General features: G+C 46.3%; 1 protein-coding gene across 7 annotated transcripts in view; it reads right to left on the bottom strand.

Moving 5' to 3' along the window:
• Positions 1–454: 454 nt before the first annotated feature.
• DAPK2 (death associated protein kinase 2) overlaps positions 455–23,158 on the bottom strand; it is a 118,817-nt gene continuing 96,113 nt past the window's right edge. For 5 of the 7 annotated variants that reach the window (XM_039865337.1, XM_039865335.1, XM_039865336.1 and 2 more), the window contains 5 exons: positions 19,838–19,886; positions 19,550–19,576; positions 16,634–16,786; positions 15,621–15,666; positions 10,753–14,250 (listed from right to left, as the gene is read on the bottom strand). In XM_039865337.1, coding sequence (XP_039721271.1) covers positions 13,642–14,250; positions 15,621–15,666; positions 16,634–16,786; positions 19,550–19,576; positions 19,838–19,886 — 884 coding nt within the window. In that variant the 3' untranslated portion in view covers positions 10,753–13,641. Of the gene's footprint in view, positions 1,905–4,188; positions 4,273–4,369; positions 4,460–10,752; positions 14,251–15,620; positions 15,667–16,633; positions 16,787–19,549; positions 19,577–19,837; positions 19,887–23,158 lie in introns of those variants that run through there. The other 2 variants (XM_039865338.1, XM_039865341.1) reach the window with 1 other exon arrangement.

Raw genomic sequence — 23,158 nt, 5'->3', positions numbered from 1 at the left:
AAGGAAAAGGATGCCCCCCACCCACCCCGTTTTCCCCCAGTCCCTTTCCTTTCTGCCCTTTCGCTTTTTCTCCCTCTCTTCTTCCTGGCTCACTTTTCGCCACTAACCTTCCAAAACTTTTGTCTTTTTCCCACCTCTTCCCACATACTTTTTCAAGTCTCGGGGCCTCACCCTGACCCTTTTCCTTTTTGGCTTCCCAGGGCTTCTCTTGGGTTTCTGGTCAGCAACACCATTCTTTTGGTTGGAAAACAGGGCCCCAATTTCTGTGTTGTTAAGGTTCCCTTACCAATTTCACTTAAGGGGCCAGGTAATCCATCTCTTCTTCCTTTCCTTTCTCCCCGTGGGTCTTTCTTTGCCCTTCTCCATCCACATCTTTAAAAAGCCCCCTATTTTGGCTATGGTTGACAGGTATATTAGTTTTCTAGGGCTGCCTTAACAAAGTAGAACAGGCTGGTGGCTTAAACAATAGAAATTTATTTTCTCACAGTTCTGGAGACCAGAAGTCGGAGATGGAGGTATTAGCAGGGCCGCCGCCTTCTTCTTGAGGCCTCCCTCCCTAGTTTGTAGATGGCTGACTTCTTTCTGTGTCTTCATATGGTCTTTCTTCTGTGTCCTAATCTCTTCTTATAACAACACCAGTCATATTTAGGGCCTGTCCCAATGACCTCATTTCAACTCGATTACCTCTTTAAAGACCCTATCTCCAAATCTAGTCATACTCTGTGGTACTGGAGGATAAATTCTAGGGGTTTGGATAGGGGTCCCCAATCCCTGGGCCATGGGCCAATACTGGTCTGTGGCCTATTAAGAACTGGGCCACATAGCAGGAGGTAAGAGGCAGGCAAGCTAGCAAAGCTTCATCTGTATTTGCAGCCACTCCCCAGCGCTAGCATCACTGCCTCAGCTCCAATTCAGATCATTAGGCATTAGATTTTCATAGGAGCACTGGTCCCTGGTGCCAAAAAGGCTGGGAACCACTGAGTTAGGAGACATAACTCAGCCCATACCAGCAGGGGTGATGGTAATAGTGGTAGAAGGAACACAGGCATTATATGCCATATCTAGGCTGATTTTCTTGGGCTGTAAACCTTTAACAAAGAATGGAGAAGGCAAGTGTCTTGCAGTCCAGAGAAGATGGTCCAGAATGACCTTCTGAAATACCAACACTGGGTGCTCTCTAAAGAAAATCAGATGTCGATAACCCTAAAAGAAGCCAGGTATCAGATAAACCAGAAGTTTAATAAAAATGAAAAAAATTACAATATAGTGGGCTGACAACGGGCTACTTTAGAATGTCTGATTCGTTGGTCAGCTTGATATGCTGACTCCATGTGGGTTCTGAGGGGAGACAGGTTGGCCCCTTGTACCCCAAGATTCATTCCGCTCACTTGTCTTGTTCCCTTGAGGGAGGCCTCTGTCCTCCTGGTGTAATTTTCAACCAGGCTGCTTCTGAACGCCCTCATCCTGTGAGGAAATCTGCCTAAGTCTGACCTTCACTCATGATGATGATGCTCATTTACGTTGCTTTCTTAAGTCTACATCGTACCCCAGGAGTTCTGTGGTTGGCAGACAGGTAAGAGCCTGTTTTTATGGAGAATAAGAGCTTCAGGAATGCTGGTGCCTCCTCCATAGGAAACAACCATATCTCCCAGGGTCTCCAGGCTCCCCTGCGAACTCTTCTGAATCCTATAGGTCCATCTTTCTTGCAAAATGTTCAGAAATGCAAAATGCCTGGGTGCTGGTGACGAGCGAACCAAAAGTCTGCACAGAAGGGAGGCCTGCTAGGCTTGGGCCTCCCTGGTGGCCACTGAGAGCTAGGCCACTTAGGAGGTACTGCTCCTCCTCCGGGGGTGGAGGGCTTTCCTCTTGGCGATGTCCTCTTCTGTGTCACTCTCACAATTCCTCTGGGGGAAAAAAATTTAAAAAATGAGACCCAGGGCAAGAGGGTCACGCGATGCCGGGAATGGGGTCGTGCTGGGCAACCTGGCCTGGGATACCTGGGCCAGGGGCCTGCAAGCCAGGAAGGTGGGTGCTGAGGGGAAAGCTGTTGTTTTGTCCAGAGACTGTGCGTGGACGAGGTGGGCATGGGGAAGGACCTGAAGTGAGGCCACACTAATTGCCTTGAGGCCTCCTTTCCAGGAGAAAGGAAAACAGGTAGGCCAAACCAGGCACTGGAAGAAGCCAAATTGTAACAATAATGAAAATTACATCTGGTGGCTGCCACATAATCAAGATCACTCTGATATGTGGTCTGTGGGCTGATGGGTCTCCTGAACTCAGACTAGAGAGCAGGCGGGTAGGGGAGCCACCAGGACCTCCCCAAGCTCTAACGGCCCCCATTCCACAGCCCCTCTTCTTTGACTGGCTAAGGCTGCATCTTGAGCAAGACTTGCCATGCAGTTTTTCCAGAGAAATGGCTTCTGTGCTCCATTTTCACGAAAGAGAAAAAGAGTAAAGTACATTCCATGGCTAGACCAGAGCTAAAGCAGTCACCCTGGAGGTCATAGTGCCTTTTTCATTCAGGCCACATTGATCTCATCGAATTATTAAAATTATTAAAAGAAGTACTAATTCTGAAAACCTTAAGCAAGTCATAAAAATCTGTGTAAGATATTCAATTTTAATGTTTCCTAAACAAAAGGACTTTTTTTTTTTTTTTTAAGGGCAGTCCTCTTGGGAAAACTTTATAATAGATGTCTGTGACCCAATCCTTTCCCACTTGTAGGGTGAACCATTGAGCTGATGGTGCCGAGTATCCAAGTAAAAAGAGGACTATTTTTTAATGTTTGCACAAGGACAAAAATTAGGATAGAAATTTATAGTCTTTTCAATACTTTCTGGTCCTCTTTCCTCATGGCCTGTACTGACTGTATCAGGGCAACTCAGCTGAAAGGCATGCCTGATATCTGCCATGTGCCTTCCCAGGGCCTTCTCTCCTTCCCTTGGCCTAAGCCACCTGGAAATACAAGGTTAAGATCAACTTTAGCTAAATACATCCTGGACTAAGCCCAGATACAACAATAAAAATAACTCAAGCTCTGCTGAATAGCAACTTTTTAACATGCATCAGAGCCAAACAATAAAAAAGTAAGCTGGGGAAAGTCTATCTGTCATTAACGGGAATTTTCACAGTGAGAGAAACCAGTCCCCTTTTATAGCAGATGAGGAAAGTGGCCAGAGAAGACACATGGCTTGGCTATACCCACACAGCTGCTTCAGGCCCCAGGAGCCATAAACCTTCAAGTCCTGGGCAAGACTTAGAATCAACAAGAGCTCAGGCTGAAGAAAGAGGTCCCCAGGATGTGGGGTGGGGGGAGGATTTCAGGGCCTGTGCCAGGTCCTGGGATGTAGCCTGAGTGCTGTGTGTCCTGAGGATCCACAGGGCTGACTGCCCATCTGTCTCAGATAGCTGCCTTCCAGCCCCTTCCTGAGCAGGAGTCACATTATGACCTGACCTGTGCCATCCCTGACACTGGCACTGCATTTGAAAGTCTACAGGAGGATTTTAGACAAGAATAATAACTGATAATATGTATTGAGTGCTTATAATACGAAGTTTTAAGAAAATGTCATCATTTAATTCACACAACTACCCTATAATCTCATCAACAAATGATAACATTTTGGTGCAGAGAGGTTAAGTAATTTCATCAGAGTCACACAGCTGGTAGCTGGCAAATGTGAATCCTGGATGTCTGGCTCCAGAGACCACACTCTTGACCAATATATTATAAATCCCTCAATTTAAATGTATACAAAACAGTAAGAAGTTAATCAAATATGAGCTATCATTTAATTATTATTATCATTAATGTTAATCTAAAGCAAAACAAATAGAACAATTGGAACATGAATATAAAGATCCCATTCTACAGATCTTTGGATTGCCAGGAATAAATTTTAGATTGCCAGCAGGCTACCAGTCCTCAGAGAAAGGCTGGGGCAGTGGAACGACAGCAGCGGTCTCTTTTGAAGATCCACCAGGAGAGGATTTAATGTCTTCCAGAAGCTTCTGGCACCACCCCAGTGTCCCCCTGAACACGAGGCCTCCAGTAATCACACAGTGCAAAGGAGGACAGGACCAGCAGAACTGGCTGGAAACAGTTAAGACCTATCTATTCCTCCTCATCCCTGAGCTCCAGGCCAATACAGAATTCCACCCCAGAAGAGGGCACGGCATTTACCCACCAGGTTCTCATCTGGCCTCAGGTGCACCTTCTTCATCAGGGAGCGGGTAAGGTGGTTACACAAGGAGACGATGCTGAAAGAGAGCTGAGGGAGGGAGAGAAAAGAAATGGCCAGGTGAGAATGTATACAGAGACCTGGAGGGATCCAGGAACCACCTGGGCCCCCTACAGCCCTGACATACCTTCCACCGCCTGCGGACATACTGCTTCTTGAAGTTCTCCAGGTTGACCACGGACTCCCTGCGCACCAGGGCTTGCTGGTTGTCTACCGGCTGGGAGACAAAGCAGAGCATGGCAGCTGACACTGGGCTTCGGAGGACGGCCACCCCCTCTCCACAGAACCCCCGACCACACGCTGTTCTTAGCCTGACCCTGGGCAGGGCATGCAGAGAGACGTCACGTTGAGGGCGACGTTTCTAGATACCTCGGCTGTTCAAGAAATGTCCTTGGTGCCCTGAGCTATTATTACCATAATCAGACACGCACGAGCCAGCTGGGCTGGAGTCTCAGCCCCTCAGCAGGAAAGAGCAGGTGGCAGGGCTTTCAATCACGGATCACTGTCGGGAAGGGGCGATGTACGGCAGCCTAGGATGCCCACTGTGTACTGGGCAAACGGGCCCAGAAAAATGGATGCCTTATTGTCATACAGGACATCGTTACTCCATTCAAAAACAAATGGAAGGAAATAGGGGCTTTGATGGGAGTCAAGAGGAGACAGGATGTATTGTTGCCTTTCATGACCTGGCAGTCAAGTCTCAGTTTAGAACCTGACTTCCCCAAGAAGCCTGGCATGGCTTCTCTGAGCCTCAGTTTTCTCATCTGTCATATGGGGACAATAAGTAACATTGTGTTACAGGGTCGCTTAGAATAAAATTAATGAGGGTATGTAAACTGCTTAACCTAGAGGTGCTCAGTGCCTTCTCCATTCTCTCTTTTTAAATTTTATTTTATTTAAAAAATAGCTTTATTGAGGTATAACTGATATATAAAAAAACTGAGGGATGAGCCCATTCTCTCTTGAATTACTTCCCTTTTGTAAAACAGTTTTCTGAGCCCAAGAGTTGAGTTTCAGGGATTCTATTGGACCTCCTGAAATGGTTTGTGAGTTTTAGTGTGTAAACTTGAACATTGATGTTCAGAGCAGCATTATTCCTATGTGGAAACAACTGAAATGTATATTAACTGATAAATAGATAAACAAAATGTGGTATATCCACGCAATGGAATATTATTTATAAAAAGGAATGAAGTACTGATACATGCCACATCATAAATGAACCTCGAAAACATGTTAAGTGACAAAAAGCAGACATGAAAAGCCACTTATTGTACGGGTCTATTTACATAAAATGTCCAGAATGGGTCAATGCGCTGAGACAGAAAAGAGATTAGTGGTTGCCAGGGGGTGGAGAGAGGGGAGGATGCGGAATGACTCCTAAAACATATAAAGTTTCTTTTGGGGGTGATGAAATGTCCTGGAATCAGACAGTGATGATTGTTGCACAATCTGGCGAATACATTAAAACTCGCTGAATTGTATACTTTTAAATTGTAAGTTTATGAGATGTGAATAAACAAAAATTTAGTGTGTGGGTACAGATACACATTTCTCCTGAGGAGATAGTGCTCATTGATCCTCAAAGAACTCCATGACCTCAAGAAAATAAACTATCCATCCAGCTCTAATTCTCTCTTTCTCCTCTGACAGCCTCTTTGTAGCACTGCCTCATTTGGCACCTCAGTGACTGATGAGTGAGGTAGCTCATTGGTTCCTGAGTGTTGGTCTTGTCTCTTAACCACACTTGGAGCACATCTCCATTCTTATTTGTTTTTCATCATGGCACTAGGCACCAGGGGAAGCCAGTGCATATTGCTGGCCCGCACTGCTCTGGACTGACAACGTTCCCCCGGGGGGTCCTTTCCATGTCCACCCAACCCCCATCCTTCTGGAAGGCCTCTGTGAGTTTCAAAGCCCAATTCGAATGTGACTTCCTCCAAGACAACGTCCAAGACACATCTCTTTCCCCAACGTGACCGAGACACATGTGAGCTCCCTTATTACATATATCACTTATTTTGGTCAGCTCTACAGTGGCGTTGTCCCACTAATGGAAAACAACTGGAGGGCACAGAGAGAATTTTCTTCATGTGTTTGTCAATGTCCCCTGTCCCACCTCCTCCCCACCCTGAGCAGACAACAGTAGGTGCTTAATAGTTGTATAGTCAAATTGTTTCCCTGAGCCGCTGAAGAGACAAACTGGAATGAAATCCTAAGACTTGGGACCTGCTCACTCCTGCCAGAGAGGCCAGTCACCTGGATCAGCAGCCATGACCCTGTGATGTGAGGACAGCTCTGTCTGGGAGTCAGCTGAGTTCTGTGGGGGTCAGGGAGCAGGGAGGAGAATGCATACAACCTTGACACAGAGGGAAGATGAGAAAGCCAGGAGTGATTCATTGTCCCAAACTGGAACACAGTGGTTTGGGCCAAAGAGTGTGGGGAGAAAGAGGGGAGGGGAAGGCAGAGAAGGAAGAGAAGGAAAAAGTATGAGGGTGCTGAGAAGACCACAGACCAAGCTCTCCCAGCTCTGTCTGTAATCGCTTCTCACCTCCTCTGCCACACCTGCAAGCTCAGCCCTGGGTCTAGGTCTCACCCAGAAGGGAGATGCAAAAGCAGGCAGAGCCTGCCCGTCACTGGTATCGAAGCCTTCCAGCAGCTTCCTGGCACTCTTGAACGAACCCAACAAGCTCTCCAAGAACCCCAAGGCCTGTATCATCTGGGTCCTTCTCCAACCTGATTTCCTCCCTCTCTCCTTCCTGTCGCTGTGGCTCCTGTCACACTGGTCTGCTTGCCAGTCTAGGAACACAAGGTGTCAGGGTCTTTGCCCTTGCTCCTTCATATATTCACTTTGTCACTTTGTTCAGGTCTTTGCTTAAATGTTACCTCCTCAGAGAGACCTTGACCATCCTATGTAAAACACCACCTCAGCTGCCCCATACAACTCACTGTGCCTGTGCCCTACTTCTTCACAGCATGTCACTGACATTTTACTCCGCATTTATTTGGTTTTTGTTAGTCCCCCTCCCTTGTGCCTCCCAGCAACTAGTGTCTCCCACAGAACATCTCTACCTCTAACTTCATTAATGTCTAAAATTCACCTTTGAGCCTAACTCTTGCATGGGGACAACTGCAGCTCACTTGGAGAATTTGATGAGGCAGGATCGGTAGCCACTGGGAGGAAAGGAACTTCTTTTTACCCACTTACTGATTGGTACCCTTGCCAAGAGAAAGATGCCTAAACCCTGTGGCTGGAAGGTCAACATGCAAGTTAGGGGAGTCCGTTAATGAGAATCCCACCTTCCAACTGTTCCAGCAGTGCCAGGCACTGAGTGGAGGGGCCCAACTAAAATATAAGTGGAACCACTCCCAGAGGCCATTCATGGGAGGTAATGCAATTACTTCTAGGGCCCTGTCTATAAGCTACACAAAGCAGCACCAACTTTGAGAAGGAGGCCACCCAGGCTATAAATCTGTCAGGCTGGCCTTTCTCAATCAATGGGCCTCCTTTGTTGCTAAGAGGACTCACCAGATGCTGACATTCTCATCTAAGCCTTGAAAGTCAGAGAGGTGTAAATTCTGTAGTTAAATCTGTTCCCAGAATAAATGTGGCACTAACATTTTTAATTAAATTGGGAGTGTGAGAGGGAGATGGAGCTATGTTATGCCTTCTACTGACCTCGCCCCCACCTCTATGCAAACAAACAGTGTCCACCTTCCAGCCTGTGGTCCTTCAGAGACACCAGAGAGTCTGGGCAATTCTGACCAGGCTCCTAGGAGCATGTTTGGTGTCTCAGAAGAATGTCGGGAAGGGAGGAAGAAGACAGAATGCTGTGGCTGAAGTCAGGTTTTGTTTTGCAGATGCAAATGCCTTGAACAAGCCCAGCGGGGTGTGCTAGGTCAGCACCCACATCCACAGAGCAGGGAGATGAAGCGGCAGCCACCTTCCCAGGCATAAAAAAGGAACCCGGCTTTTCTGAAGAGGCACTCTAGAAGATTTTCTCTAAATACCAGGCCTCCTCTAGAAACTGCAAACAAATTGAACTTTTCAAACCTCCATCTGTGCCATTTCTCCAACCCCACCCTCCACAGAAAGCCAGGGACACCTGAGTACCCATTTCTCTCTCCTGCCCAGGTCTGTCACTCTGGCCCTCCTCCTCCCCAATCTCCCTTAATATAGGTGACGCCTCCACCTCTCCCTTTTGCTGGCTATTTCGTTGGCTAGAGCCTGGGCCCTGCTGGCTTTACCTACAGCCTGAAAGGAGCACGTGAGGCTTACAGGTGCCTGAGTCTCCGCCTCCTTATAAATGGGTGGGGAGAGCTGTAGGAAGGATGTGTCCCTGAAGGTTGTCCCTATAACAAACAAGCCAATGGAAAGAGGTAGGAACGCCCTTTTTCTTGCCTCACCTTGGCTCCCTTTTCTGAGTTAGGTCTTGGCATGGATACACTCTCACTTTTAATCCTCACTCTGGGACCTTCAGTTTTCTGAGCAATTTTTCATCCCCAGGAAAAGCTTCAAAGCTCTCCCTTCTGTGCTGTTGCAGAAGACATAACAACCAAATGCCATGTGTGGACTGTGTTTGGATCTTGATTTGAACAAACCAACTATAGCAGGACATCCTTGAGAAAAGTGGGGTTGTGAGTATGAACTTTGTACTCAGATGATATTAAGGAATTATTCTCGATTTTGTGAGGTGTGATAATGGCACAGTGGTAGTATTAAAAAGAAAGTCCTTATCAGAGATTCATGCTGAAGAATTTATGAATTAAATATGTCTGAAGTTTCCTTTAAAATACTCCAGAAAAAGTAGCGGTAGAGATGAATAAAAGAGGACCGGCCATAACTTGCTCACGGTTGAAACTGGGTAATAGGTACATGGAATTCACTATACAATTCTCCATACTTTTGTGTAAGTTTTTAACATTTCCAATACAAAAAGTTAAAAACAAAAACTCTCCCTTTTTTAATTTCTATAATCTCCTTCTCTTTAATTTCCATTTAACAGTCCAATTTCCTGACCCCAATCTGGCCCTATCCCCATCCCTCCAAATTCTACTTGGCACTTTCTCCGCAAGGCTACATTTGGGGGGGATTTAGGAGGGAAGACCTTCTCTGAGAATGCTTCTGCCCTCTGCCATCCCTCTTACCCTTTCTCAATCCAAATTCATCTTTCTCCTGTCTTTCTGGACTATTAGGTACCTCTGTTTTATCGCTCATCATAGCCATTCCCATCTTTCAGTTGGTCGGGTCCCCATCTGTCCCAGACACTGCATCTTTTATTTAGGGGTTGTCTTGCCCTTATCTGTCACTTTCCTCCAGAGCCAGAGAACAATCAGTGTTTGTTCGACTGAACTGGCCCCTTCTGCTCCTCAAATAGGCCTACTGCTGGGTCTCCTCTCAGGGCAGAGCCTTCTCCACAGGCCAAGTTTCACAGACAAAGGAGAAAAGGTCATTCGGTTCCACAGACATTTACAGAGGCCAACAGTGGGGATGGTATCTGGGCACGCAGCCACCTCCCACATGGGCCGACTGCACCCAGTGATGGAGTGAGGTTGGAAGCCACCATGTTCATAATCACCTGTAGGGGAGGGTGGATGGTGCACCGGTGCAGAGTGGGGCTGCATGGAGGAGACTCTGGCTTCTTCTGCCATTATTACTCTACCCCACCAGATACCGTGCCATCTCCGCCCTTCCCAAAGCAGAGTAGAGTAATCGTGTGCCATGTGCATCTGCTTCAGAGCAGGGACAGGCTGCTGCTTTCCCCAGGAAGCTTTCACAGCTTCTTTAGGAACCGTTATTCAGGAAGCTGTCACACAATCACCCTTCCCTTCCCAACAGTTAAGATTCGTATTTGCACAGAGCACAGAGGCCAACCTTTCATTCACGGCCTGGTAAGTGAAAAATCTGATGGCAGATGAGCCTGCCCACGGAGCATGTCCCCTAGGCCTTCCACCCCCTAGGTACCAGTGCCATGGACACCCAGGAGCATCAGTCTCACCTTGCCCTTGAGCCCCCTGTTAAGATGCCAGTGGTGGGCATGTGCAGAGGAATTCAGCAGGCCCTCTGGCTGGGCTCTCCACAGGCCTCCCTGAGCTCCCGTCAGCATCAGGTTTGGATGCCAAAGGGTGATGGGAGTTGGACTGGCCAGGTGACAGAGTAAGGTCACAGTCCTCTTTAATTTCCCTGAAAGACTTGGGAGCATTTCTCAGTTCTCTTCGATTTGTCTTTGGAAACTCTTAGTAGAGAAAAGGATTTGTTTATCAATACCAAGGACAGGACACAAACACAGAGAAGATGATTCCACTACTGTGAGAAAAACCTCTTGTGGTTCTGACTAGATGGATAACTTAAGAAAAATCCTGTCCTGGAAAATGCTATAAAATGAGGGTGTTCAGTGGTTCACTGCTGAGGACCTCCCAGCACAGTGTATGCCTGATGCCACGATTCTAAAATAGCCACTTCTCCCTCCTTCTTCCAGGTCTCCCTAATTCAAACCATCAACATCTAACTCCTTTATTGCATTTTATTTCTACCTTCACAAGAAAGTTTCTCTTGAGTTGTTCATTTAGGAGCTTCCTTTCCTTAGGAAACCTGGCTGTATTCAAGGTCTGTTAGCATGGCCAAAGAGACCTTTGATATTTGTGGTGTCTTATGCCAAATGAGTACATCACGCCCCATGATAGGGCAGGTAAGTTCTTGGAGAGATTGTAGATGGACCATATGTACCAATTCTTCCAAGCAGGGAGTAGGAAACAGCTGGGCCATCTTCTGTTGATTCCAAGATGCACATTTTTTGGCTCTCTGATATCAAGACTTTTCTTCCAGTCAATGGCATCATATTATCACTATCGGCTTGAAGCAAAGGTAGATGTTCTGAGAGATGATCACGCTGCTTCAGCCAGCCATCAGGGGCCTCCCAGCCTTCGACTGTCTGACATTAGATTCTCTGCTTGAGGTTCTTTTGGGTCACACTGATTGTGAAGTTCAGAAAGCAAACCTGTATGAGGACCACCAACATGAGGCTTCTATTCTCAGAGGAGGATTTTTCATTCTATGACCTAGTGTCAAGGTTAGGACATACATATTCCCTTGCTTTCCTTTTCTCAGAGTGGCTTTATTTCTCATTTACCCTCTCAGTGAGGGTGTCTCAGCTTTGTATGTGGGGGGGTCTCCTATTGGACTTCCCACCTTGGGCATTTTATCTTTCTTATTTTTGGTACATAAAATAATGGTTCTTCTTATATTAGAGAAAAATACGGTTTCTTATAGTTGATGAAAAAATTTAATAATATATATTACATTTGACATGATCTAGCATGCTAATAGAAAAGGAGGTAGGATTTTGAAGAAATGGTTTCATGGAATCTCATGTCTCATCCTAAACTACTTCCCATCTGTGCTGCTCACTGGGCACATCCCCCTCAGCATATATCGGACTGTTGTATAGCCTGACACCTATTATGGCTCCCCATGACTCTTGGGATAGAGGCAGAGTTCTTTAATATGGCAAAGCCCTGCTGATCCTGCCTCCTCTCCAGCTGCATCTACACCATAATATTCTTATTCTCCCCTCTCCAACTTTCTTTCTGTCTCTGCAATTTCAGCCTCCCCCTCCTCTTCCCATCATGGAGCCTGGCATGACAGCTGGGAACAATTCTTTCTCCCTGGGTTGCTTCTTGATCTCAGCTCCAGCGTCACCACTTCAAACCTTCCCTGACTAGATCAAACCCCCCAGCTGTAGTTCTACATTTCTAGAATGTTCTTGATTAATGTTGGAATCCTTCACTGGACTGCAAACTCCATTAAAGAAGGAAACATGCCTGTCTTCACTCAACTGTGTATCCCCAGTGCCAAGTCAAGTGCCTGGCAGTTGGTAGGTGCTCAGAAATTATTTGAGAATGGATGGGTGGATGAATATGGGTATAACTTGCCCCAGAAGCAGAGAGTAAAAAACGCCTGTTAGCGGAAGCAGAAAGAACAGACTTATCATCAAGACACCTCCACTTTTGCCACTATTATGACCTTGGGCAAATCACATCCTCTCTGTTTCCTCATTTCCACATTGAGAATAACATTTACCCCACCTATCTGACAAGGGTCTTTTGTGAGTCTGTGAAGACACTTTGAACCCACACATCTGTTCCCCCATCTCAAGCTTCTAGCACAGCGCCAGGGCCACATTCCATGCTCTGTCTATATGAGCTCACTGACCGGTCCCCGTTCCAGGAAAAGGGTGATGAGATCACACAGTTCTCCCGAAGCTTGGGGTCAAGAAAGGACCACTGAGCCTTGTGCTTCCCAGTCTTAATGTCCACCTTCTTCAAAAACTCGCATAGATTGTCTCAGACCTTTCAGGGCCTAGTGCCCTAGGTGCATAAGAAAAATAACCTGCTTGTTGAGTCCCTTTTGGTCTTCATTCCCAGCACAAGGTTGGGGCCCTTAGCCAGAGTGGGGAAAGCTGGAAAGGGTGAGATGCTGCCCCTTCGCTCCTGCTCTGCAGGCTGATCTTCAGACAGGAATAGGGCTGGAGAGGAACAATGAACTGCACCTGCTAGGGCACACTGCTGAGGACAGTCATGTGACATTATGACACAATCCACCTTTACCTGGCAGAATACATGAAGTTGCTTACTTTACCTCTGAGATCCGAACTTTAGTATTACGGTGGATATTTATAGCAAAGCCTCACAATTTCTCTCCATATACCTCATCTTAGAGTCAGGCATCCTGAGTTTCTGTTTCATCTGTAACAACTAGCTATAAATGACCCTGAGTAAGCCATTTTCTCTTTGAGTCAATTTCCTCATCGGTTACATAAAATAATACTAACAACAATAGTAATACCATCCACCTTCCTGTCTCACAGAGTTCTTTTAAGGATCAAAGACAGAAGCGCTTGGTAAGTGATGTCAATGCAAATGAAAAGTAATATTTTCTCTATGCATTTTAAATCCCTCCTTTTGCAGCAGGAAATCACCGAGCTAACTTAGTGTTATCCCTACTTAACTCAGATATTACCCAAGATCTACAATTCATAAGGCATATAGGCAGGAAGTGAGGTGTGTACATATCCATTATTACAAATAAGTTATCAAACATCTCCCCAGGGGCTCGCCTTCCATCCTCTGGAGAAGGATACGTTGAAGGGTATTCATTCTTAATTGTTTAAAAAGCTTGGCTGCCCTGCCAGCCCCACTCCCAGAAAACTGGGTTGGTGAGAGGAGGTGCAAAATGAATAACTACCCAGCGCCTCCATGATTCTGGATTCTGTCAAGGAGGGTGGAGCTATGCTACAAACACACATCCCTGCAGGATAATTCTAGCCAATGCCCACCAGGGCAATTGGAAACATGCTTCTGCAAGCCACCCAGGATACATTACTGACTAGATTCTGGTGCTCAGAGCTTCAAGCTGGCCAAGACTTCCTTGCTGCCTAATCTGTTGAGCAGCTCCACTAGGGACTCACTGGCATCCCAGTGGAACACGGAGCCCAGGCCATCTGTGCTCCCACTCTCCAGCTGGAAGCTGCCCACCCGTTCCTGGATCCACTGTAGGTCTGCTGAGAGTTCTTGCCTCAGAGCTTCATACTGCATCTGCAGATGGTCTAATTTCCTGGTCATGCTTCCAAGGCTGGACCCTGTGGCCTGGATGTCTTCTCTCAGGAGCTTCTTCAAGGACTCCACTTTGCGGAACTCATACCTGAGCTGGGACAGGTTGTGCCGGATGCTCTCTCTCTCTTCTCGGTACCAAGCTTCCTTCTCATTGAATATGGAGACCAGGGCCTCCACATCATCCTGGATGGTGTCATGGGCCTCTGCCAGGACACAGCATCCCTGGTCTACCCAAGCCACGTCCTCTACCACATGAGCAAAACGCTCAAAGTTGACATAGGTGTTGTTGGGGGGCATGCTTGAGTGGCATTTGAGGGTGTACTCTCTCAGGCGCTTGGTCTTCAGTTGGGTGGGCTCTGTCTTCCGCTGTTCTGGGGTTCTGACTTCTCCTTTGGACTGGTGGGTGTTTAGATAGAAGAGCCAGAATTAATTTGACGTCTACTCCAAAAAGCAGTTTGAGGTGTAGGCGGAAGGCACACGAGCAGCCTCTTTGGCATTCACTGCATGCGGCAGCAGGCCATGGGGAGGACCAAGGTGGGATGAGCATCCCCGCAAACCATAAGCAAAGTCAAGGAGTATGGAGGTCCTGCCTGAACACTTACTTCAGGGTAGGGTGGTCCATGGCCTTTAAAGGGTCTTCACACACATAGCATTTAGAGGCGCTCACACAGACAAGCAGGCTACAGCAGAACTCTGCAGGCATCCACTCAAGGGCAGGAGCACACAGGCCACGGCTGACAGAGGGAGGCTGAGGAGCCTCTCTCCTTCGGGGCCAGTCAGCTCCCGGGGCCTCAGCAACACTCGGCAGGCTGAGCGGGGAGGCAGGCCGAGAGACTGCCTAGCTTTGTGCTCTGGGCCCACCCCAAACCTGGAGGGCCCTTGGCCTGCCCCATCCTTTGGAGAGCGGAGGAACCTGACCTTCTCTGGTGCGTACCAGCCCTCCCCACCCACTCTCCATCTTCCACGAGCTTCTGCATCCCCAGATCTTCCTCGCCAGCCCTCTCATTTATCAGTTCAGATGAATGGGAGGTCTGGTGATGTCCCTGGGAGTGCACATCTGGTCAGTCTACAGAACTGGGGCCAGAATCCCAATCTCCTGATTCCCACCCTCCCAAAGGGCTTCTCATTAGCACTTTATTGTGACCAGACGCAAGACCTTCTGAAAAAACTGAAGCTAGAAGCGCAATTACAAAGCAGGTCAGGCAGGGCGCCACTTTTGTGTCTCCTCCCTCCCCAGAGGGGATGGACTTGCCCTAAGGGAATGGATGCCTTTCTTCTCATCTCAGACCCCTATTCCCTGAAGTCTGGAGGAGGCTGAGGAAGCTAGGTGACTGGTTTGAGTATCATCCTTTACTCACAGCCCCGAAAGTCAGAAAGAAGGAGCCCTGGTTACAAAGTCAAGGTTTTTCATTGTCATTGATGTCTCTACAATTGGAGAGTCCTGATTTCTGCTTTGAAAGTGCTGGTGACATGTCGTCTGACAAGGAACACGTTATAAGACAGCACCAAAGAAAAAAGGTTTCAACTGAGGTTTGCGAGGGCTGCATTTCTTAAGTCACCTAAACAACATGAAATATAAACTTAAACCTACAAACCTATTTGAACAAGCCCCAGACCCTTTGGAGTTCCCCACTAGCTTTCACTTGTGCTCAAAGGTCAGTATTTCATGCAAAGGCCTTTCCATGGGCCCTCTGCATATGGTCACCCCAGCCAGCCCTGGCGACAGAGCAGAGACCTGTCACTGGAACTCATCACCATGCCCTTACCGTGATCCAGGGGTGCCTGAGAGCCTCTTGGATTGTGAGTCGTTTCCTGCAACAAGGATCAGAAACAGTGATGATTCATGAGGACAGAAGTTGAGAGCAAAATCTTCATATTTATTCTTCTTAGACCTGCATTTTGGCATTCTTTGACCACTGCCATCAAACCAGAATAATGGGGATGAAGAGATAGATGGGGAACTGGCTGAATTCCCTGTACTACAGATAAAGTCATCCAGGCAGACTCCTCGATAAAGTGACATTACATAAACCCTCATCTTTGGTTCCAAAGTCAAAGGCCCTAATTAATGCCACACTGTAGGAGAGTCGTGAGTGCTCTTTGAGCTTGCAGCTTTCCATTGCTAAGCCTTTGGTCTCTGTTTTTCTATTTGTCTCCCAGATCTCTTCTCTGCTCTGCCCCGCTCTGTACACCGGTAGGGTATTCCTGTCTAACCCTTAGATGGGGAAATCAAGCTCCTGTACTTTAGAGGACCCCACTCTGACTCTCTCTCTCTGACATCTGTGGGACCAAGAAGACACGACTCTCTAGAGTCTGTGGACCCTACCCTTGACTTTTCTAGGCCATGCTCTGGGCACCCAATTCCCACCTGAATTGGCTTGAAAACTACCACTTTCCTTTTCATATTCCAGATGCCTTTGGGAAAGACTGCACAAATAATAAGCCCTAGAGAAATCCAGGCTAACTTCCAAACACACACACAGACACAAAAACAGACATACACATTGCACACACACATGCATTACGCACACAGACACACACACACACACACACACACAGTTATTTACATGTCAGCAGGAAAAAAAAGCAGGAAGACTTGAGCAAACAAGATACATGCCAAGTCTCGGTCAGTCTACACTTCTTGGCACCTGCCCAGATTAGACCACAATGGTACAGATGACAGCCTGTGGCAAAGTGGGGACAGACTGACATGTCTTTGGGAGAGGCAAAAAGAGAGGGTCAGTACCTGGGAAGCTCATGCCTTTCTCTATCCTCTTACCGAGTCTCTTTAACCAGAAGCTTCCGAATGAAGTCCTTGGCCAACTCGCTGGTCTGACTGAAGAATTCCTCATCAAAGTCGTAACTCACTGCCGTGATATTTGCCAGTGTTTCCTGCTTTGTGTCTCCCAGGAACGGGGATGCTCCACTTAGGCTGAGCACACAGAGAGGGAACATGTGACTGTAGGAAAGTAGATGGAAGTGGGGATGACGGACTCAGGGAACCTGGACTTGTACTGTTGTGTGAGGATGGGGGGCTCCCAGCAACATTGCCTGTTCCCTCTGGGCAGCCAGTCAGTAGCCTTTTCAACTAAGTCCAATTCAGTACACCTCATGGAGCTCCTACGAAGTACTTGACAGAGAGAAACTGTGTCTTCAAGGGAATTGAAAGAGGAGGGGAGAGAAGCAGAGCAGAACAAAGCAGAATATAATAGTATGCCAGACAAAGAACTGGGGAGCACAGAGCAGAGGGGAGGCCCAGCACAGGCTGCATAGGAGAGATGACATTTGCATCAATTGTGTTTTAAAGAGTAAAGACGTTTTCGGCAGTCAGAGAAGGAGATGGAAGGTCTTCTAGGCTAAGGGAGTAGCTGAGCAAAGCCTAATAGGTATGAAGTAGATGGGCCATTAGGGACTAGAAGGGTATGTGAAGTTCCCCTACAGGGTTTGTCAAGGAAGTATCATTCAAATAATGATATGGAATCTACTGTCTCCTGATTCATATTGTAGTTGCTTATGGAAAACCTCTACCCAGATGTGCCATTGTCCCAGAAGTCACTGTGCCCAAACTTCCTGAGCTCCTTGCCTCGAATAATGATGTCACTTCACAAATGTACCCAAGCTAGAAACATGGGGTCACCTCTAACTCTTCTTTCATTCCCTCACCTCATCTAACTGGCCAAAAAGTCTTGTTGGTTCCATTGACTAAACATCTCTTAAAGGTCATCCCCGTCCCCACTGCCATTTTCTTGGCATGAAGGCAGCAAGGTGCACTGGAAAAATTTGGTATTTCGATCCTGGGTTTGAATCCCCGCTCTGTAACTCATTAACTGTGTGACCCTAGGTAAGTTATTTGACCTCTCTGAGCTGCAGTTTCCTCCTCTGTAAAATGATGAAAATAAAAGTCTCCACCTCACATGATTGTTGTGAAGAATAAATATACATAAAATACTCCATGCTCCTGTCCCATACAAAAGCTCTGGAATTGATGGCCATTATTATTGTCATTATTAGAACACAAAGAACCTTCCATGACTCCCCATTTTCTATAGGACCATATCTAAACTCCTGAGCAAGACATCAGAATTTGGTCCTACCACATGCTCAGTACTTTTTACCACACTTAACATGCTCTCTGTTCCTTTCCTTAGCAGGACAGCCCTTCCCTCCCTTTCTACCTGGAGAATTAACCTCATGCTATATGACCCAGTTCAAATCAATCAATATTTCTCTCTCTCTCTCTCTGTCTCTGTCTCTCTGTCTCTCTGTCTCTCTCTCTGTCTTCTCTCTGTCTCTTCTCTCTCTCTCTTGTCTCTTCTGTCTCTGTCTTCTCTCTCTCTTTTCTCTCTCCCTCTCTCCCTCTCTCTCTCTCTCACCATCCCCTCCTTCCCCCTCTCAATAAACCTTCCTAGCTCCCCCATCTGTGACTCATGTGTTTATACCTCCACAACAAATTAACTATTTTGTGTCTCCCCCAACACAGAAGCTCCAAACAAGCAGGGCAGACTCTCAATAAACTGTGAAGACTTCAAATGAGCTACGAAAAGACTATATGCTCCATGCACACCGAAATTCTTTAATATTTCAATATGGGAACCAGAGTTCTGAAGAAATCAAGGTTTCAAGAGCCAATGTCTGAACATTCTGGCTCTGATCTGGAACTACAGAGCAATGATTCACATTCTCTCTCTTTGCATTTAATTCCTCTGGGGCTTTTTAGAAAATATCGGTGCCCAGACCCAACCCCCAGCAGTTCTGATTTAATAGATCTGGGGTGGGGCCTGGACTGTGATTGGTATTAAAAGGTCTAATGTGCAGCTAGGATTGAGACTCTCTGCTGAAGCTCAGGGCGGTCCCCCATATCGTACAGAGCTCTCAGTTCAGGCAATGGTTTACGAGGGTGTTGAGAGAATGATTGCCTCAAGCTGTTGAGAGCTGGTCCCCCCTGCCCTCTCTGGCTGTGGGCTGACTCTTACCCAGTGTGCCACAGAAATAGCATTTTCCAGTTGTGCTGTGAAGGGAGACTGGTTGGGAAGCACTGAGGAATGAATACCTACTAATTGGCCATGTACTATGTGCCAGAGCAGTGCTAGGAAATTTGCACGTGGCCTTATTTAACCCTCATTAAGACACCCACGGCAGGAAGTTTGTGATTCCTATTTTTCTGATGAGAAAAACAGGCCCAGAGAGAGGTTAAGAATCTGCCCAAGGTCACAGAGATGGAAAGTGTCAGATGCACTGCACACACAGCTATGCAGGAAATCTCTGCTTAAGCAACTTAATACTTCAGAGACAGGAAAAGACCCTGGTGAGAAAGGAGGAGGGAATGAAAGCTGGGAAAGAAAGGCAAAAGGAGAGAAAAAAGAGGTGGGCACTGCAGCTTGAGGGTTCTCCCAAGTTTCTGAGTGAAAGCTGACATTTTTACAGGAAACCTCAGTCTGGGTGAGGCCGAGTGGTAGATCCCTGGCCACAATGGGGATGCAGACACAAGGTGCACAGGATGGAGGGCACAGGCTGCTCTCCTGGGTTCCTGCCCAACCCTAACCCCAGGGCCAAATGTATGAAATGGAGTGAACACATCTGGTTCATGGTGGATGCTCAGGAAGTGTCTGTCTGTCTGTCTGCCTGCCCCTCTCTCATTCCTCCCAGTTCCCCCAGGTCTAGACTGTGTAAGAGCCTTGGGATCAGGGATACTCACAGGATGTAGGTGATGACGCCTATGCTCCTGCAAAATAAAGAACAGTCAAGTCAAGGCCTCCTGGCTCAAATCCCAGACCAGCAAGGGACCCCCTGCATGGTTCTCAGGGGAAGCAGTCGCTTGCCCCTCCATGGTGGCCTCTAAATGCAGGAGCTTTCTAAAGCCTTGAAAAGTGAGTGTAGAGAAAGGAGTTTTTATGGCCAAGGAGGATATCAGCCAAAACCATGGTCTGAGGCCTTCTACCCTTGGAAGGATCCCTAGACCACCTGGGGGACCTACACGACTTACCACATGTCAGCCTCCAGGCCCAGGGGCTCATAGTTCACAATTTCTGGAGCTGCAAGAAGCCATATTGAAGAGTCAGCAGGAGTATAAAAATGAGAAGAGACAGCAATAGGGAATTTTAGGGAGTTTTGTGCCAAATGTCTCCATCCTGAATCCCCCATAAAGGAAAATCAGAGCCAAGGAAAGATAATCTGGGTCTAAGAATTTGAGGAAGTTAGTTGTCTGTTATCCTGGTAGAGATGTTTTACAAAGGGGCCTTGATAATAAGAATGAAAACACATAGAGATGTCTGAAAAAGAAGGAGGGAGGTAGGAAGAGGAAGATGCCGGAAGGGGAAATAGGGCCCAGCGACAAGGCCTGCTTGGAAAAAAGTCAGGTCAGCACTGGAGGTCATGGAGAAGAAAAGAAGGCAGAGAGGAAATCCACACTTCTGAGTCTGGTCTGAAAGAGGGTACTTCCCACCTGAGGGGCAGGAGGTAATGAGATAATGAGATAATGAGCTTGAAGTGCCTGAGGGGCATCCAAGGAATGATGTCCAGGAAGAATCTGGGTATTGGGAAGTGGGCCAGAGCCATCAAATTTGGAGTCATTGTACAGGTGGAAATAGGAGTTGTGTGGATGATGAGGTGACAAGAAGAGGGTACAGAGTCTAGGAAAGAAGATTCTGCTGAGGAGAGGAGACCAAATTTGGCCCAGAGATGAAGCAGAACAGCACTGGAAAGTGAGTGTTGGAGTTCACACTCACTGCAATGCTCAGAGTGTGGGAAATAGAGATAAAAATGTAGACGACTCTTTTAAAAAGCTTGGTGATGAAATGGAGGAGATAGGGGAGGTATACAATTATGGGTTTTTTATTTTTCATCAGCTCTTTGAAGATAATATTCTATTGGACACTGGCTTCCATTGTTGTTTTGAGAAGTATGCTTTCAGTCTAATTACTATTTGTTTGTTTGTTTGTTTTTGTAGGTGATGTCATTTTCTCTGGCTACTTTTAAGATCTTCTCTTTGTCCTTGGTATCCTAGAATTTAACTATTACGTGTCTACATAAGGATTTATATTTCTGTTTGGTATATACTGTTGTTTCTTTATCAGGGGATGCATGTTTTTACATCAGTTCTGACGATTCTCAGCTATTCTCTTCAAATATTGTTCCTCTATTGTCTCTATTCTTTGCTCTGGAATTCCAAATGGACCTATGCTAGCCTTTCTTTTTTCACCCTCTTTTGCTTATCTTCTCTTTCATATTTCTATGTCTTTGTCACTCTATGGTACTCTAATCTTTTCCAGCTTAGTCTTCGAATTCTTCAACTCTTTCCTCAGCAGTGTGTAATCTGCTGGTTAGCCCGTTCGTTGAGTTTTAAATTTCTATGAGTATATATTGAATTTCTTAAAGTTCTATCTGGTTCTTTTTAGAATTTGCCTGGCCATTTTTAATACTCTTTTGTTGCTCGCTAATTTCGTGATTCTACCTTTTATTTCCATTTATTTTATAATCATTATCTAGTAATTTCAATATCTCATGTCTTTGAACATCTTAATCTTGCTAGTCTCTGACTGAAATGCTGATATGTGCACTTGCCTTTAGGAGAAGTCCTTCTATTGAATTTTCTTGCGGTTCACAGCTCCAGCTCTAAGTTCATTTCATTGGCTTTTGGGGGTGAGACACATGATGTTGAAGGAGTCATTACCCTTAAAGATTTGCATTTAAAAGAATTGCATTTAAAAGAATACATTTCGCAAGGATCCAGTTTTGTCATGGGAGGGCTTTTGGAAGACTGGGTTCACCACACTCCTGGAAGCTGACATCAAATTTTTAACCCTGAGTCTCAGGTTGAAATTTCAAAGGAATAGTAGGAGCAGGGAAAATGGTTATGACCTGTTTCTCAGGCGTCTTGGGCAAAGAAAGTTATCATAGTTTGAGCGGGAGCTTAGAGAAGCCACCCTATGTATCTGTAAGGTATAAAAAGCAAAAACAGAAACAAAAAGAGTTTGGGGCTGGTGCTGGCTCCTACTGGCTCAGAAGGGTCACCTGTATGCATCTCTTCTCAACTCTGAATTCAGTGACTACATGTTAGTAGTTTGAAATTGGTAAATGCTATAAATTAGGGTTTTCTTTTGTACTCAGTTGTTAGACATTTACTAGCATACTGCTGGGCAAAACCTTCCACAGTTTGGCCCCACTCATGAATATCCCACTCACACAACCAGTCTGTGTGAATTCCCTGTTCCATCCAGAGTAGACAGTGAGTTGTCCTTGATAAATGCACTAATTCTGGCCCTATCCCCCTGCTATGGGATGTGCTCCCCCTCTACCCTGGCTCCTTCCCTACCCCTCTTCAGACACTTCTCCCACCCACAACAGCCCTTGTCCCTCACTGATTCAAGGCCATGACTGATCCCATTGATTCTGTCAGAATGAGTATCTTGTTTGACCAGTCTTCGAGAGCTGTCTATATCACTCACTTTACAATTAATAACATCCTGTCTTGTGGAAACTCTTCCATCATTGCCCTGAATTTCTAGTTAAACCATTTACTGTTATTTAACACTTGGTATGACTCAACTAAATAAACATATACTCTTTTTACAACATATGTGAATGGTGGGCAGTGACTGCTGTCTCAGAAAAAGTTCAAGAATAGATGTCATGTGCCCCAGGTTCAAGCTGGCTCTGCTCTCAACTCATTGTGTGACCCTGGCTGTATCATTTTGAGTGTGGCTCCTTACCATCATCATGTTTGTCCTTAGTACCTCACCTAATATCTGTCATACATAAGGTGAAGAATAACCACTGGTTGACCTTAACTAAAATCCTCCAGCCCTCCAATTCCACATTTGTTAAACTAGACCTGATGATCTGAAAAGAGCCTTCCAGCACTTTTATTTGGTGGCTTGATGTCTTGTTTCCACAAATTGTAAGTCCCTTGAGGGCAGAGTCTTCTCAGAGAGAAACCCAGTTTAATGGAAAGAGTATAGGTTTTGATGTTGGATATATCTGTATTTGAATCTCAAATACAGATCCACCATCTACTGGTTGTTTTGCCCTGAACAAGACCCTCGATATAGAAAATAATTAAATGTACTTCATGAGGTGGTTTGAGAATTAACTGAGATAATGTCTGTAGAGCATCAGACATACAGCAAGGGTTGGCATACAGCAAGGGTTCCCTGAGTGGGGTGTAGGTCTGTGGGGCTTTTGCAGCACCATTCCATAGTGGTGCAGAGATGGTGTGTGTGGCCTGAAAATCTATCTGACACATTCTGTCTTTCTTTTTGATTAGACTGTGGTCAGAAGTTTCAGCCCCTGGGATTTGAGGAGACCA

The sequence above is a fragment of the Pteropus medius genome, unplaced genomic scaffold, assembly GCF_902729225.1.
Source record: "Pteropus medius unplaced genomic scaffold, Ma_sr-lr_union100, whole genome shotgun sequence".
NCBI classification, from domain to species: Eukaryota; Metazoa; Chordata; class Mammalia; order Chiroptera; family Pteropodidae; genus Pteropus; species Pteropus medius.
Note: the sequence above shows the minus strand (reverse complement) of the source record. Positions and strands in the feature narration are given on the sequence as shown.